Source organism: Scyliorhinus canicula, chromosome 18, assembly GCF_902713615.1.
Source record: "Scyliorhinus canicula chromosome 18, sScyCan1.1, whole genome shotgun sequence".
Taxonomy (NCBI): domain Eukaryota; kingdom Metazoa; phylum Chordata; class Chondrichthyes; order Carcharhiniformes; family Scyliorhinidae; genus Scyliorhinus; species Scyliorhinus canicula.
In genome coordinates, this window is record NC_052163.1 from 43139934 (window position 1) to 43158458 (window position 18525).

Below are 18525 nucleotides of genomic sequence, written 5' to 3' on the forward strand. Positions count from 1 at the left end.
ATACCCAGTTTCTATGGTCACCGTCACTAAATTTTAGGTAGACAATCAATTGGCAACTGGATCTTCTGTGGCAGAGTTAAGTGGCCTGGCAGGAGGTAGACCGCAATGTTTCATATCAAGGCAGACTCCGCACAGACAGTGACCCAGCAGGGAATCGGACCTGGGACCCTGGCGCTGTGAAGCCACAGTGCTATCCACTTGTGTTACCGTGCTGCCCATAAAGCCACTGTTTGTGTATAAAATTAATCATTTTTATGTTTACCAAAGTACAGGTGGGAGTTGGGTGAGGGGCGGGAGAGTGCTTCTGCAGAGGGATAAATGGGCGGTTTTATCCTGTGACTCCATCTTTGTCCCCTCATTGAATTTTCCTTGTTTTAAACAAAAACAGACACAAAATTGTAAATGTTAAATAAATTGGGGATACTTTCCTAGAATTCCACATCAATGACATTTATAGCAAATGATCAGATCCCAATACTGCTTCTGAGGACAAGAAGTTGTCTGACCAAAGAATGATTTGTAATGGGGATAAGAGCAAGTGGACCAAGATTCCTTTTCAAAAGAAAGAAACGTACTGACTCAATAAGGAAATCAGACTTGTTATTGGAGCGAATACGATTTTTAAAAATTAAACTAAATGTGATAACAGTTTAAATAAAGAAATAAATCCATCAAACTGTCTCAACACTTGTAGCTGTCAGAATGTCCGACAGTTTATACAGAAGTCACAAAGAACACTTTAAGATTTGGATTTTAACTATTTAATTCGTAGTGCAAAATGTAAACCTTAGCATGATGAATCCATTGGATTAATTCCATTGATTCCTACATTATCAGCAAGATACACAGGTTTGGGCAATTGGAACTACAATAGGATGTGTTTTCCTTCCCCTCCAAATCGTGTTCTGCAATGGCGGAGAGCAGCTCGCTAGTGGCCGGCAGCGGGCTCCTCTGGTCCAGCCATTGTCAACGGGGTTCCCCGTTGAGTGCACCCTCTCTGCTGCAAAACCCACTTAAGGTCCTGCCAGCGTGACCAGCCAGAAAATCCCACCCCAAACTTTCACCCTGTCCCTTAGAGCACAGTGCTGGGGGACCTCCACTGAAGAATTAATCCTTGAATTTCTCTGACCGCCTTCTGTTCACAGGAATCCATTTCCTTAATTTAACTGTGATTTTTTGGAACCATTGATGGTGAAGCATCAAGAAAATCGAGGGCAGGATTCTCCCACGGTACTACCGGCAGGTTAATTGAGGGGCGTGAGGCGGGGGTGGAGGGAAATTTGGCGGGAATGCAAAATTCATTTTTAATTCGGCATGGCGGATCGGGAAACCCACTGGTAGTCAGTCAGAAACTGGTCTGCATCCCGCCAATGGGTTGCAGTTGAAGGCCTGACCGGAATCTTTCCCTCACACCCAGTTCTCCATGACTCCAGTGGGAAAATACACCAGTCCAGAACATGTCTGGAACAGTATAGCGTGCAGAGATTGGGATCACCTGAACATTGTCTGGGTTGCCTCTGGAGTTCAGGATGGAGGCAGCCGATAGCTCTGCACTCTGAAACACCACAGCAGTGGGTGGAAGGAGCATCTATAGGCGGATGTTCCGATTTGGTGTGATCGAGGGGGTCTATCTATCAACCATAGAATGTTCCTGGACATTCATCTTCTTTCTCAGGTGGTCCATCTTTTTTCAATAGTGGGTCAGTGATGTTGGGTGCTTTTTCAATATGGTGCTCGGGTACAACGGCGGATTATGTGCCATTATGGCTGCCTCACCACGAAACAACTCCCAGTTGCATAATTAATGAGGCCAGGGCCAAAAGATATGTTGTGGTTTCCGGCCAGCCTCTGCAGCAGAAACATTCCATGTTCCCGTCTTTGCCACAGCACTTAGTCCCAAATGCGAAATTCCACCCCTAGTCTTCTCTCCAATTTGATCCTCAAACCATCGTTTATTAATTGATAGTTGTGGTTCATTGGAAAGTTCAAATTCTCATAATGTCTCAAAGATCATAAGATTTCTGTTAGGTTCCTGATTGCAGCTTAATGGATCTTGATTTTCTGAATCCATTCTAAGGTTTAAATTATTGTTCCCACATTCTAACCATTAAAAAAAAACTTCCCTGTAATTTCCCTCAATTATATTATCTAGGAAACACTATCTGCTTCTTCGGAAATCCAGGGAAACCTCAATGAAAGAGGACTGACGCTGTTCCGGTGAACATGGATTCTGTTTATTTCAGTGCATTTTGTCCTTAATGATTAAAACCCTGCATTCTAAATTGATATATTCAAATGGTTTTAGTATAAACGGACTACACACAAAACATCCAATATTTCTGGAAGATTGAATCATGCTTAGGAATTTTGAACTAGCACAACACTTTGGAAACTATTGATTAATCCACTTTTGGCTTGGGTAGTGTTTTCAGATTTGACATCGGATGGTTCCCGCTTAGTTGAATTGATCAACATTTTCTAACTTGCTTTCATTTACTGTGATGTTGCAAATTAAAATCTCCTTTTTCTTTGTCACCACCATGATGGATGTTTTCTTGCAGTTGAGTGTAAACCCGGATCTACCATTTCCCCTCACGACTGTGTCAATTATTTTTCTTAAACTTAGATGAGTCAAGACCTCATGCAATTTTTTAAAATTATAAATTTAGAGTACCCAATTATTTTTTCCAATTAAGGGGCAATTTAGCGTGGCCAATCCAACTATCCTGAACATCTTTGGGTTGTGGGGGTGAAACCCACGCAGACACGGGGAGAATGGATCTCATGCAATTTTAATCAGCAAAACTGAAGTTATCCCTCTTCCGTTCTTCTTGATACCTCTGATTTTCTGGCTTGAAATGCAGTGATCTCCTCAGCAGCCATCCCAGACTGATTCCAAAGTTGCTCAGTACTGAGCTCCACTTCTCCCTGCAATGTCCATTCCAGTTTGCTTTCTTTCACCTGTAAAAAAATTAAAGCCCACTTGTACCCATCTTTCCTCCTTTGATGCCAATCGCTTGTTTACATTTTATCCTCGAGGCTCAGTATGGTGAATGCTGTCTTTCGCGGTTGTCCCCTTTCCACCATCCATAAACCACAAATCAGCTGGAACATCAAGGTTCACGTCTTTTTCCCAAGCGACATTACGTCCAGTTTTACTGAGCTCTGCTGCACACTGTGTCCTGGAGAATTTACTTTTCGGTGTATGCACTTATCTTCAAATTTGTGACCTCCGCACATTTAAGTCTTCTCCTTGGCTTTGACCCTCCCGAGCTTTGCAATCTCCTCCAGCCACATATTTCTTTTTGTGCATTCTCCAACCCCCTACTTCCCATTTCTTGGTCTCGCATTGGTGGTTGTTCCTTCAGCCCTGAGCCCCTAAGCTCCAGAAGTCTCTCCCTGCTTTCTTAGCCTCCTGTTATCTTCAACCAATGCTTTTGTCCCCTCTTCACCTCAAAATTACCTTTCCCCCTCTTGTTAAGTTTCCAAATGTTACCACCAAACAAATGTATTTGTATAAAAAGTCCTACAGAAATGCAGATTGTTGAGAATCAATCTGCAGAGACCAGTCAATTTTCTTTAATTTAAAAAACCTGTCCTGTAACCAGCACTAAGCTTCATGGCTCAGCCAACATATTGATTGGTAGTCAGTCTGAAATATGTATTGTTGCGTGTGGTAGTCACCACTGATGTATATACTGTATATATATATATGTGTGTTTTGCGGTAAGGCCCCTGTAGTACAGGTACAGGGGTAGATCCCTGCCTGCTGGCTCCGCCCAGTAGGTGGAGTATAAATATGTGTGCTCCCTGTACAACAGCCATTTCGTTAGCTGCTGTAGGAGGCCACATACCTCTGTGTAATAAAGCCTCGATTACATTTGACTCTCGTCTCGTCGTAATTGATAGTGCATCATTGCGCTATTAAGTTATGCAAACATGCTTTAATATGCTTTATTACATGCTTGCTTTTTTATATTGGTTAAAGGACATGTTTTTGGAAGCACCAACATAACAACTGTTTAGAGTGTTCTCTGATAGAAGGTATGGTACGGTCAGACATCATTATTGCACACACAGCCCATCCATACAATTTAAAATTACTAGTGCTTTTATTAACTTACTTCATTACTATTGTACCTTAATGTGCATGAAACATGTTACATATTAACTGCATGCTAGTCTTCACCTTTGAGTAATCTCTTGAATGCATCATTAAGTAGGTAATGTAGTCTAGGCTGCCTATTTTGGTGTGCTGATACAGTATCGATGTTTATTCATATTCACTGCATCCTCTAACTTCCAGTAAGAGTTTAATAACTTGGGCTTCAATGATAAGTATTTTGATTCCATACGTCTGCTAGAAATTCAAACAATTCATGAAGCGTTCATTTTTGCTTATTGAAGTCTATTAAAGAGAATAATCAGGTTTAACAAAAATACCAAGCAGAAAAAAACGAGAGTTCAACAATCGATTTATTGAGAGGATTGTGTCCAATCTAAACTAAATATGAGTTACATATGTAACTAGATTTATATATCGCTAGATTTTCACTGGATTTTCACAATCACACACCCAGTTCAAGTAACTTTCAGGGCTGCGTAGTGAGCTTTGCTACTCTGTTAAATGTTTTGTTAGTTCTTGGAGAAAGATCTTGACATGATGGAATACCCCACAGATTGGCAAGGAAAGAAAATGGGCAAAAAGCCCCAACACATGCAGCTGCTGTGCCTCCATCTGCAGAGAGACTCCACTATTGATTGCAGCCAAGGTATAATCAACAGCCCAGACTGCCCCAGCAGGAAGGGGCAGAGCGAGTGGAAGGCAGCAATGAAACAAGGATAATAGTGATTTGCTTTAAAGGTTTAATAGAAGATTCACGGTTGCCTCCTTGCCAGGCAGCTGCCACAAGCCAGAGGCCTCTCATTTAGAGCATTACAATTCAAGAACACCAATGCTTAGCTATAATAATATGAGTGCTCATTGAATGCTAGTGATTACAGACTAGAAGAGAGTATTCTTTATTCACTGCCTTGGGGTGTCCTTTCAGAATTTGCTTTTTCAAATGGCTGCTTTCTTGCAGAGCTGAGACCTTATTGTGGGGCACAGCTGACATTTACTGATTGTGATCACGTATTCCACTCATTTCAGCTGCACCATATTTTTTGAGAATTTTTTCCTCTGTTAAAAGGGACAACTTTTGTGACAATTTTCTGGAGCAGCCAATCAAAACACTGCCGTGTATAAAATTAATTTTTATCTAGTGGGAACATTTGCAAAAAAAAAAATCAATGTTATTACTTTTACATTTTAAAACTGGATTGGAGCTCGATGATATATCAGCAAAGCGGATAACGTAAAATCAGTTCTCCCTGGTGTTTAGATAATTGGAAATTACCGGAAGGCTATTGAAATACATTCAATTATTATCCCCAAAAGTTTTAATCATTTAGATCACAAAAATTAATAGTAAATTATAGAAATTGCGCCAGAAGATTTTATTTTAAGAGCGTCGCTGTAAATAATGCACATTATAAAACATAGCACAAATGAAGTGAGTATTCTATTGATTTAAAATGCATTAAATATACAATTTGCCGCATTGGAGTGGTTTCTGAAGCTAAAGGCACACCATCTGTTTCCAAACTTTCAATGCAATCTTAAAAGTCACAATCAACAATTGCACAGGCTAATTCACCTCCAGTTTTCTCTTTCCTGCTAGGATATGGCATGCAGCCACATGGCACTGATTTTTGTCTCTATCCTTCCCCCCTACCAAGTCTTGGAACTTAGCAGCAGAACTTGAGAATCATATTTAGAAACTGGGATTGGGCTGGGTGAGTGGTAGATGCCATTACTTTAAATTGATCCAATTCTTGGCAACAAGACTGTTGGCTCCTGGCCTGGCAGTAATCAATGTGGTTACGTTTGTAGGAGCGAGTGAGAGGTGCTTTATTAATTGAAAAGAAGAGGAGCCGGAAGATCCAAATCCCGCCTCCCGAGAGGCACATCAATCAGGTGTAGACAACAAAGTCTGCAGCCCAGTCTATCTAATTCTCCAGCTGAAGGAAACCTTTTAAACTCTTGCCACGTTAACTTTTGTTATCCTGTGTGTGTAGTGCTCCATGTCAAATTCATGAAACATCTAGTAGGATGTGTCAGAATAGACATTGTTTCACAATCTTAGTCGTATGATGTGTGTTGTGGATGGTTACTAATATAAATATGCTCTTTTACAGAACTTGTATGGCCTATGCCGGAACATTTACTGCCCGAGAGCAGAAAATAACAGTGCTTGTTAAACACGGTCACATTTGTATATGAACAGAGAACTCATCAGTGAAGAAGTTTGTATAGTTTGCGTCCGAATTAATAGTGCCGTGGTTACCAAGAATTATTAATGGAAAAACTGGAATGTGTAAAGTTTGAATTGAACACAATCTTAAACAGAAAAATAAATGAATGGTGCTGTCAAATGTATTTATCTGCTTTTTGCTGTTATGGCAACTTATTTGTCTCGTGCCAAATATCACCAATTCCTCAAAAGGTTACATTTTCTGGTAAATAAGTTGCCTGTTCACGAAATAAGTTTTAGTCAGAAAACACATTGGATTTTCAAACAAAACCAGAATTTGCAGTGAGCGAAATGATGAATCCAGCCCTTTCACTTTTATATCTAGCTTCAAATCCAACCCAGGCTTATAGGATGAATTCTGGTTGTGGAAGTCCACAATGAGTTACGTCCAGTGATCTTGTTTCCTGTAAGCTGTGCATGCACACGGCCACTCAGTAACTTGGAAGGCACCATGTTGGCCACTTGCAACTTTTCTTATTTAAGATAACGCGCATGTGAGCCCAGGCAAAAAATTTAATAAAAGTAATGCAGTCTACGCACAAAGTAAAATTTCGATGGGACATTGATCTCAACCTATTTCCTAATAAACTTGCATTTCCAGTCTGATACTGACCCAACATGTGCATTAAGTTGGAAACCTCACTTAGAGACCACAAGGATGACTGACGTGGAATTAGAATTCAAGGGCATAGCATGAAGGTAAAGTTGAAAACAGTTGGTCACACATTTTATTTTTAAAATTTTCTCCTCCACCCAGAGAGCCAGAGTTGAATTTTCTCAACTTAGTCCCTGGGCAAACAATGGGACCAGTTGTGGCTCCGGGATGTGAATGGTGAAGGAACAGACATTGCAGAGCCTCTTTAATTTGACCAGGGCTTTAATATCCCACCTTGGTGTTCCCCAGCTGATCGGGGAGGCTGGGTGGAATGATATGCTGGATGTGTTAAAGGAAGGATTTCTAATTCAAGGGACTGTGACACATAGAACATACAGTGCAGAAGGAGGCCATTCAACCCATCGAGTCTGCACTGACCCACTTAAGCCCTTCCACCCTATCCCCGTAACCCAATAACCCCTCCTAACCTTTTTGGTCACTAGGGGCAATTTATCATGGCCAATCTGTGGGAGGAAATCGGAGCACCCGGAGGAAACTCACGCACACACAGGGAGAACGCACAAACCCTGCACAGACAGTGACCCAACGGGGAATCGAATCTGGGACCCTGGCGCTGTGAAGCCACAGTGCTATCCACTTGTGCTACCGTGCTGCCCACATGGGTTACAGGAACTCATCACTACTTGGATTGCAAAGGCTGCAGAAACCACAGAAATGAAGAGGGGACCTGGGAGGACTCATTGAATCCTCGTGATTTTAGACTGCCCAGGTCTCGCTCCCTTACCTGGAGGCCCAGCTGGGGGATCTTAAGGGCTGCAGTGAGGTGAACTTTCCCAAGGATGGAAAGAGGAGGGCAACATCTCCAAACAAGCCAGGTGTAGATGGAAGTGGCTGAGAACGTTTACAGCCGGAGTGTGCACCCTCCAACTTGGAGTCAGTGCACCAGAAGGATCCAGGGTCTCAGGACAGATGATAGGTGAGCAGTGGAAAGCTTTCAAGTATCAGGACACTCACTCTGACTTTCCCAACCTTCTCCTGTAATGGCACTCCTCAGAGCAACACACCCGACAGCTCCACCCATTCCTCACTCCCAGGTATCTTACATTCACATCTGAACAGCCAACACTCTCATTCTCCCTCAGCCATTGCCCGGTTGTACCTCTGAATCCCACACACCTTTCACAAATGTTGTCCTCGCTCCTATCCACGCTCACTCACACCTCCCTGTTTTCTCCCCTTGCAGTAGAAAGCACATGGGCTTGGCGTGACGCAGAGATCTGGGGAGAAGGGAGCCGGGGTTGAGGGGGGAGAAGGGCCCTCCAGGGACAGGCACCTTATCGGCCGCTGGCTACCTGTTCTATTGAGAAGGAAGCCTTGCCCAGGAGGCTGCAGATGTCAGCAGTGAGAGTCTGAGCCTCCCGAGGCACAGGTTTTCGGACATATTGTGAGGCCTGATCCTCTGCCAGTTGTGGGTTTTGCCTCCTTCCAGATAGATATCCAATACCTCTGCTTTTGAAATATATTTGATTCCAACACGCTAAATCACATCAACTTTACACAAAATAAATATAATACATTCAGTTTTTTCAATTTTCCCCCCTTTTAATCCCCAAACACACCCATCCTCCTCCTTCCACTCCGTGATAAACAATTCCTAAAATGGCCTCCACCACACATAAAATCTCCCCTCTGACCTTCTAAGGACGCACTTTACCTTCTCCAGCCTGACAAGTTCATGCAAATCCCCCAGCCAGGCCGCAACCCGCGGCAACGTGGTTCAATAGTATGTGTCACCGGGCAATCAGAGAGGCAAAGGCCACAACATGGGCCGCTTGCCCCTCACCCTTTGCCTTTTGGAGAGGTATATGATCGAGGAGCAGGCTGCTGTTGTTCCCTCTTCACCTGGTGATGTTGGTCATGGTGCTGCTCCTCCTTATCAAAGGTGTAAGGTGGGGCTGCCTACATTCTTCCCATGCAGCTGAAGGTGAGTGAAATGTTTGACAAGTGATTGACTCCCAAGAGGCTGACAATCACCTATCGTGCACAAAAAGCATCCTCTGAGAGAAGGAGTGCTGTGACCAGCAGCCTCTGACCTAGCCATGGTTACAGCTCTTCAGTTTCACGAATCAAATACTTCCCCATCTGTCAGTTTCACTGAAGAAGCAAGCACCCTCTGTGCACTTGCTTCAGTGATCCTGGGAAAGCAGCCAGGTTCAGAAACAGGTGTGCTGCCCATTAAATCCAGCACTAGGGGTGGTTTAGCACAGGGCTAAATCACTGGCTTTTAAAGCAGACCAAGGCAGACCAGCAGCACGGTTCAATTCCCGTACCAGCCTCCCCAAACAGACACCGGAATGTGGTGACTAGGGGCTTTTCACAGTAACTTCATTTGAAGCCTACTTGTGACACTAAGCGATTTTCTTTTTTTTACACTTGGAGTCAAAACCTAATGACTTGTTTGGTATTTTAACTTATTCACTTGACAGCGTCACAGGGATTTCCCATTCACTTTCAATCCTGTCAGGGTGACACTTGGAAGAGGGCAGGATGATGTTGGGATGCTTTTAGGGAATTTCACTCTGTATCAGTGCCCATATCTGCCTCTCCTTGCCTGGGAAAGTTTCCATCCATTCACTTTTTCTCTCCCCACAGATGCTGCCAGGCTGGCTGAATCTTTGCAACATTTTCTGTTTTTATTTCAGTTTTCTAACATCTACAGGATTTTTCTTTTGCTTCAGTTTACCACCTTGATATACCCTCAATTATGACACGAGAGGGCAGCACGGTGGCTCAGTGGGTTAGCACTGCAGTCTCACGGCTCTGAGGTCCCAGGTTCGATCCCGGCTCTGGGTCACTGTCCGTGTGGAGTTTGCACATTCTCCCCGTGTTTGCGTGGGTTTCACCCCCACAACCCAAAGATGTGCAAGGTAGGTGGACTGAACACGCTAAATTGCCCCTTAATTGGAAAAAATTAATTGGGTACTCTAAATTTATTTTAAAAAAAAGAAATTATGACACGAGAGTGTACTTGTAAAACGAAGGCTTTAATGTGCCTTCAAGACCATGCATGTAATGTCCCTTTAAGACCGGGTTTGGAACCCTAGGGGACTCCGCCTCCAGCTCCACCTCCCATATAAGGTGATGTCCTGTGGGCGGCGCTCAGTGAGCACTCATCTCCCCGGCTGGCAAAGTTCTCTGTTTATTAAATTGATATCCCCTCAGTTATGACACGAGAGAGTGTACTTGTAAAAATGAAGGCTTTAATAAACAGAGAACTTTGCCAGCCGGGGAGATGACATTGTCATGTCACCGCTACCTATGCAGTTAATGTGCATTGACTTGGTGAGCTGGCGGGTAGATGGATGAACAACATTGTTGAGTTCATTATCCCATTCACTTGCCCCTTTGTCAGTCCTCTCTCTGGATACACGCAACACTGTGGACCCTTTGCCACGCCCCTCACATTTGCACAGTGTAATGGTGTAACAGTCTGAATAAGATGGTGTAAACCAGCAGGGCTGTCTGTTGCCATCGAGCGCAGCATGTCACCTTGGAGTGACAGCCGCAACATAGACAGCATCAAGCGTACCTTCAGAAACCTTCTCTCAACCACATCATGAACAGTATTGATAGATCAGATGATGTAAATGGTTATTACATCTAAGCACACAAAAGTGAATTAAAGCAATGTATTCTGAGTTGCTATGATTTTTCCCACCTTCCAGGTTAATTAATAGATTGTTTTATGTGAAGGGAAGGGACCAGCTGCCCCATGCTTTTCCAACCGGGACCTGGAGGTCCTGATCAAGGAGGTACAAAGAGGAAGAGACATCAACTCCCCAGCTCAACCTGAAACTTCCCTGGCAATGGTTTTGCATCATGTTGAGGTATGATGTCCGTATGATGTACACCCTCCCCATAAGGTTAGAACCTGGGTGGGGCGTCAATCCCCCCCCCCCCCGCTGTGTCCCAAATTCTCCCCCACCAGAGATTCGGCGGGGGCGGCAATTGCGCCGCGCCGGTCGGCGGGCCCCCCCGTGATGATTCTTCGGCCCGCGATGGGCTGAAGTCCCGCCACTGTCAAGCCTCTCCCGCCGGCGGGAATCAAAACACCTACCTAACCGGCGGGATTGGCGGCGCAGGCGGGCGCCAGGGTCCTGGGGGGGGGGCGATCTGACCCCGGGGGGCGCCCACCGATCGGCGGGCGGGCCTGTGCCGTGGGGGCATTCTTTTTCTTCTGCCTTCACCATGGTCTTCACCATGGCGGAGGCGGAAGAGACCCTGTCCCCTGCGCATGCGCTGGTATGACGTCAGCAGCGTCTGATGCTCCGGCGCATGCGTGGACTTACGCCGGCCGGCGAAGTCCTTTCGGCCCCGGCTGGCATGGCGCCAAAGGCCGTTCATGCCAGCCGGAGGAGCGGGGACCACTCCGGTACAGGCCTAGCCCCTCAATGTGTACGTTCAGAAACCTTCTCTCAACCACATCATGAATAGTATTGATAGATGAGATGATGTAAATGGTTATTACATCTAAGCACACAAAAGTGAATTAAAGCAATGTATTCTGAGTTGCTATGATTTTTCCCACCTTCCAGGTTAATTAATAGATTGTTTTATGTGAAGGGAAGGGACCAGCTGCCCCATGCTTTTCCAACCGGGACCTGCAGGTCCTGATCGAGGAGGTACAAAGAAGAAGAGACATCAACTCCCCAGCTCAACCTGAAACTTCCCTGGCAATGGTTTTGCATCATGTTGAGGTATGATGTCCGGATGATGTACACCCTCCCCATAAGGATTACTTTGGGGCGGCCCGACGCCGGAGTGGTTCACGCCACTCCAACACGCCGGGACCCCGTGCCCCGCCGGGTAGGGGAGGATCCTGGCCCTGGTCATGTTTCCTCTCTCCCTCCTTCGTCCTGCTGCTTGTACCACAGCCTCTTCCTGGGTTTTGACCCTCCCTCTGTTTATTTTGCCTGGCTTCTACTGCCTCTATGTGAGAGTCATCTCAGCTCCCCCAGAAGAATTCTGTGCTCTTCTGAAGTACTAATTTCTTCCTTACACCTGGGCACAACAGACAGAGGTGGCAATGAAACATTGCCTGGCAGACCAGCAGCCCCACCCTCCCACTCCTTTGGGTCATGAGAGGACAGTGGAGGAGCGTGGGTAGCTTTACCAAAATACTGAACAGGCATGAAGAGCCAGGCTGGTCTGGCCTGATGCTCTCCCTCTGCATTCTATGTATGATCAGTCCAACAAAGGCAAACACACTGAGATAAAACACAATGATTCCACAAAGCTTACACTGGATCTTGCGGCAAAGCTTACAAATATTGCATGGAACCTTTTGAAATGGTTCCGCATGGGACAGCCAGTTGTGTTGAATGAATGAATTTCAGATATGTATCGTATTATATGTATTTGGTGCAGTAAGGGTTAAAAGTCTGGGCTAATGTATGACTGCAACAGTAATTTTTTTTACAATTCTGGTCTGGAATGGATAATTAAAGCATTGTAAAAGTAAGGGCAAAAAGACTTTTGTTCATATAAAGAGGGTTTCCTGGGGAGTAGATAATTAGAGACATTAGCCGGGATTCCCCCTTCTACATCCCCATGCCGGAAGGAGAACCGGCACCAACCACTCCGGCGTCAACAACCCCCAAAGGTGCGGAATTCTCCGCACTTTCGGAGGCTAGGTGGATGCGGGAGTGGTTGGCGCCGCTCACTCTGGCAGCGAAGGGACGGCGTGAGTTATTGCATGCGCCAAAGGACCGGCGTGATCTCACGCATGTGTGGCACGTCGCCATGGTTCCGCGCATGCGCAGACCGGCTGATGTATTTTGCTGCATGTGCGGGGGTTCTCTTTTTCGCACCAACCATGGCGGAGCCCTACAGGGGCCAGCGTGGAATGAAGACATGCCCCCACGGGACAGGCCCACCTGCAGATCGATGGGCCCCGATCGCGGGCCAGGCCACCATGGCTCCCCCCCCCCGGGGTCGGATCCCCCCACACTCCCCCGAGTTTCTAAAAAGACTGGCAGGTTAAACAGTAATCTGACACAGACATGACGCTGCAGGCTAATTACTGACCAGTTTTTTTTATCTCTCGCTAATCAGTCGTTTAAAAGGAACTCTATTTAAGTGTAGCCCTGTGTTTGCTAACTGTATTTAAAAGTGGATTTTGACCCAAGATGAGTTTTGCTTGAGTGGAGATAAAAGATAGCAGTCAGGAGTTAGTGTTTCATTTTTATTGTTAAGCATTGTTTACCTGGGAATTATAAGCAAATTTCTTTATGATGTTAAAGTTATTTTAATCTTGTATTAGTAATAAAGTTTCTTTGAATATATCATATCCCTATTTGTGTGTGGAGTCACTCCTGGATCAAAGTATCCTTTCCTCACAGTCTTACAAATTCATTAAAATATTTGGAGTTTCTGTCCAGTATCCCAGCCACTGTTGGGATCTGGTCTGGGATCGTAAGAAGTATACAGATGCTTTACTGCCTTCTCTGAAAAGCAGCACTGCTGGCAAAGCAACTGCTACATAAACTATGGGCAGATTATGGGCGCGATTCTCCAAAATGGAGATAAAGTGTTCGCGCCGTCGTGAATGCCGTGGTGTTTCACGATGGCGCGAAACGGGCGTGGGGCCTACCGATTCTGGCCCCCATAGGGGGTCAGCACAGTGCTGGAGCGGTTCACGCTGCTCCGGCCGCCCTTCCCGGCGCCAAATGGTTGCCGCGCCAACCCGCTCATGCGCAGTTGGGCCGCGCCAACCCACGCAAGCGCGGGGGACTTCTTCAATGCTCTGGCCCCGACGCAACATGACGTGGGGGTTCTGGGGCCGGAAGCGGAACAAAGTAGGCCTGGGTAGAGGGGAGAGGCCAGCCCACCAATCGGTGAGCCCCGATCGCGGGCCAGACACCATCGGAGGCCCCCCCCCCCGGTGAAGGAGCGCTTTTCCCTGCTCCACAGGCTGCCCCCCGGCCCTTCGCGCAGAGTTCCCGCCGACAGCGACCGGGGTGAACGGCGCCGGCGGGACTCTGCTGTTTCCACGTGGCCGCTCGGCCCATCCGGGCTGGAGAATCGGCGGCCCAGCCGCGGACAGCGGCCTGCGACCGGCGCACCGCCAATTGCGCCGGGGCAAATGCCGCCGATTCTCCGCACCTTGAAGAATCGCACGCCGGCATCGGGGTGGCGTTGCGTGGTTGCGGCAATTCTCCGGCCCGGCGCAGGGCTCGGAGAATCGCGCCCTATATACTCTGAAACCTTCAACTGGCTTTGAGCATGCAAACACCTGGTTTAGAGCTAGTTTATTATCAAGCCAAACAGAAGCTGAATTACTAGTCCTTTCAGCTGGGAAAGTAGATATATTTTGCGAGATTTGCAGCGAATGACTTATAGCTTGTTGAGATGCTAAATGTAGTCTCACATTAGGACCATCTCTCTGTAGAAAATGCAACAAACATGTGTTAAGGGCGGAACGAGAGAGAAATTCCAATCCCTTTCCCGCCTGTCCGTAATGAGTGAATTTTTGAGTGAAAGATGTGTACAGTTTATTAACCTCTGTTTTATTTGAATAGCCAGCAGCTGGCTTTTTGGGGGTTTAAACAAAGAAAGATAATTGTTTATTAGGTGAGTAATAGGCACCCACTCACACAATGATACAGTGCACATGAATTCTCAGACGATACTTTAACATTTTGAACAAAAACTCAAATTACGCAATTCTCTGTTCCATATTCTAAGTGTTCGCGCCAGTGGAGAATTGGAACATTTTTGCATTGTTTCTAGGTGAGTCGGAGAGGTGCGATTCATGGTATAGGAATAAGCCTGCACACTGCCCACATGCCTCCTGCCCGTGTCCCAAATGCTCAGAGGTATGATTCACTGGGGTCGGGAATCCCATTGTGAAGCTGACAAGCTAGAGCAGCTTAAAAGCACTCAGGCACTGGACACATGAACGTCCCACATGCATACATACCCCATCACCAAAAGGTTACAGGTCATGTTAGCCACAGTGTGAGACAGATTAGTATGACAGCATCTGCAGTGAATGAGCCCAAACCATCTCCCCCTGACACCCCCACCCCCAAAATAATGTGTCCCATGAAAAGGAGTCCCCTTTGCACAACCAAGATCAACCGGACAGGAGTCAGACTTTGTAACACAATGAGGAGCACTAGGGCTCATCTCACAGCGAGTTGTCATCATCCTCCATCCCGTGGACAAGTTCCGCTGATACTGTCAACCCAGGCCCAACACCCTGTGGTGATGCTGAGATGACCTTCGGAGAGAGAAGGGAGAGCTGTGCTAAAGATAAGGTGGGGTGAAAGGCTAAGGGTCAGTATGAGTGAAATGTTATGGGGAAGTATAAGTGAATGGCTGACAGGTGGGTGGGGGGTGTGTGGAAAGAGGGCGGAGGAGCTGCCGTTATTCTGGTCTCCTCGTCACAAATTGGGCGGTGACCAGATTGTCCTTGGTATAACGGCTCTGAAGGACTCGTTCCGCTACTTGTCAAGCCAACTCCGGGTGCTCACCTGGCTATCCTGGGTACCATCCAAATCCGACGAGGCCTGCCAATCTTCCCCCCTCCTCCAGCACGTCGCACCGCTGCTACGAGGTGTTGTGCAGGACGCAATATCACCCCCTGTTTACAAGACCTTCACTTCAACTAAAAGTATCAATTATTTAAGAAACTACAGGCCTGCCATGAAAAATAGATTGAAACAATTATACTTTGTAATGTATTGTATTTTGTCTTCATATATAACTAATAAATAGGGAATGTGAGGTGAGTGAGTGATTACATGTTCAAATCTCTGGAGTAAATGTGGGACAATAAGTAAGCTTCTTTATTTTTAAACCCACAAAATTGTTTGCAGCTTTTTCTTTGCCGTGGTATTGTCACTGGACTGATATTCCAGAGACCCAGAGCAAGATCGAGGAACCTGGGTTCAAATCCTGCCACGACAGATGGTGAAATTTGAATTCAATAAAACTCTGCAATTAAAAGTCTATTGATGACCATGACGCCATTGTCCATTGTCATAAAAACCCATCTGGTTCACTAATGTCCTTTAGGTAAGGAAATCTGCCACCCTTACCTGGTCTGACCTACATGTGACCCAAGATCCACGGCAATGTGGTTGCCTCTCAAATGTCCTCTGAAATGGAGGGAAGTTAGGGATGGACAATCAATGCTGGCCCAGCCAGCAATACTGATGTCTGTAAAATGAATTTGAAAAAGCTAGAATTATTCAAATTGGGACATCCACTCTGAGGGTAACAATACGTGCTCCCTGCACATCCAAAACACTTTGATCATGGACAGTAGAAAAACACAAATTCTGTCACTCACACACACACACACACACCCACGCCAACACATACACACACTTGTACTCACACACACACACTTGTCCTCACACATACACTCACCCTCACACTCACAGCCCCCTCACATACACTCCCCCTCACACACTTCCACTCACACACATCCATGTGTCCTCACACTCACTCACCCTCACATACAGTCCCCCTCACATACACTCCCCCACACATGCTCCCCCTACACATTCACACCCTCACACATACCGACTCCCCCTCACACACACACACACAGACACACACACTTACAGGGACTGGTTTAGCACAGGGCAAAATAGCTAGCTTCTAAAGCAGACCAAGGCAGGCCAGCAGCGCGGGTTCAATTCCCATACCAGCCTCCCCGAACAGGTGCCGGAATGTGGCGACTAGGGGCTTTTCACTGTAACTTCATTTGAAGCCTACTTGTGACAATAAGCTATTTTCATTTCATTTCATTTTACACACACACTCCCCTCACACACACACAGACACACACACACACACTCTTCCCCTTGCACACACACTCCCCTCTCCCACACACAGTCCCCCCTCACACACACATACACTCCCCCTCACACATAGAATCCCTCTCACACACACTCCCCCGCACACACACACTCCCCTCACACACACAAACATATGCACACTCATTCCCCTCAGACATACACATACTCCCCTCACTCACCCCCCCCCCCCTCACACACACACAAGCATGCAAACTCCCCTTCACATGCACAATCCTCTTCACATGCACACTCCCCCTTTCACACACACACACTCTCCCCCCCCCCCCCCCCCCACACACACACATTAAAGACGGATGGAGAGAATAGTGCATTTTACAAATTATGGAACAAAAGGAATAGTTTGGGTTTCATTTGGTTGTCTTGTTCTGGAAGAGGCATGTTGCAGATTTGATGGAAAGTCTTCTTCACACTTCAAGCAAAGCTTATGTAAGGTTTGTGAGGGATTTCCTACAGAATAAAGTGCTTTCCAATCACCTCCCTTCAAATTTGAGTGATTTTTGAAGTAGTCAGTTGGAAATTGACAGCACTTAACTCTGTTTGAAGTGGTCCAGAAGCTGTCAATTAAAGTTTGATGTTTTTAAGCATTTCGATTAGAGCACATGAGAGTTACTCAATCATGAAGGAAGAGGAATGGAGAAATGCTGACAGGTGTGTGTGTGTGTGTGTGTGGAAGCTGCATGGGATTGGGGGAAATGTATTAAGGTGGATAGAAAACTGGTTGGCAGAGAGGAAACAAAGAGTAGGGATTAATGGTCCTTTTCAAATTGGCAGGCAGTAACCAGTGAGGTACCACAGGGATCGTTGCTGGGACCCCAGCTATTCACAATATATATTAATGATTTGGATGAGGGAACAAAATGTAACATCTCAAAGTTTGCAGATGATACCAAATTAGGTGGGAGGGTGAATTGTGACGAGGATGCAGGGATCCTCCAGCAAGATCTGGACAGGTTGGGCGAGTGGGCAAACCAATGGCAGATGCAGTATAAATTGGATAAGTGTCAGGTTATTCATTTTGGAAGCAAAAACAGGAAGGCAGATTACTACCTGAATGGTTGTAAATTGGGAGAGGGTGTGTGCAGCGGGATCTGGGTGTCCTCGTGCACCATTCGCTGAAGGTAAGCATGCAGATGCAGCAGGCAGTAAAGAAGGCTAATGGTATGTTGGCCTTCATTGCAAGAGGTTTCGAGTATAGAAGCTGGGATGTGTTGCTGCAATTGTACAGGGCATTGGTGAGGCCACACTTGGAGTATTGTGTGCAGTTTTGGTCTCCTTCTCTGAGGAAGGATGTTCTTGCTCTCAAGGGAGTGCAGCGAAGGTTTACCAGACTGATTTTCGGGATGGCGGTACTGTCATATGAGGAGAGATTGACTAGGTTGGGATTGTTCTCGCTGGAGATCAGAAGAATGTGGGGATGATCCCTTTATTTATGGGGGCTGCGGGGGTGTCCTTTTATTTAGGTGTTGATGGTCTTGAATGGGTTCCCTCAAATCCCTTGAAAAGTACCTGGGTGAGCACTCGGCAAATCATAACATTCAAGCTATGAGCCAGGGTAGGTAAATTGGATTCAGTAGGTAGGTCAGGGCCAGGATTCTCCGAGCCTGTGCCAGGCGATTCTCCGCGGGTGACTGGCTGAACTCCCGCCAGCATGGTTTACATC

The 18525-nt window shown here is 46.2% G+C and overlaps 1 protein-coding gene across 4 annotated transcripts in view; it reads left to right on the forward strand.

The window, feature by feature from the left end:
• The window catches only part of LOC119953613 (testis-expressed protein 47-like), a 42941-nt gene extending 36287 nt beyond the window's left edge, over nt 1–6654 (forward strand). For 3 of the 4 annotated variants that reach the window (XM_038778054.1, XM_038778057.1, XM_038778056.1), the window contains one exon: nt 6241–6654. In XM_038778054.1, the coding sequence (XP_038633982.1) occupies nt 6241–6290 (50 nt within the window). In that variant the 3' untranslated portion in view covers nt 6291–6654. Of the gene's footprint in view, nt 1–3988; nt 4045–6240 lie in introns of all 4 variants that reach the window. The other variant, XM_038778055.1, reaches the window with a different exon arrangement.
• Nucleotides 6655–18525: the final 11871 nt, after the last annotated feature.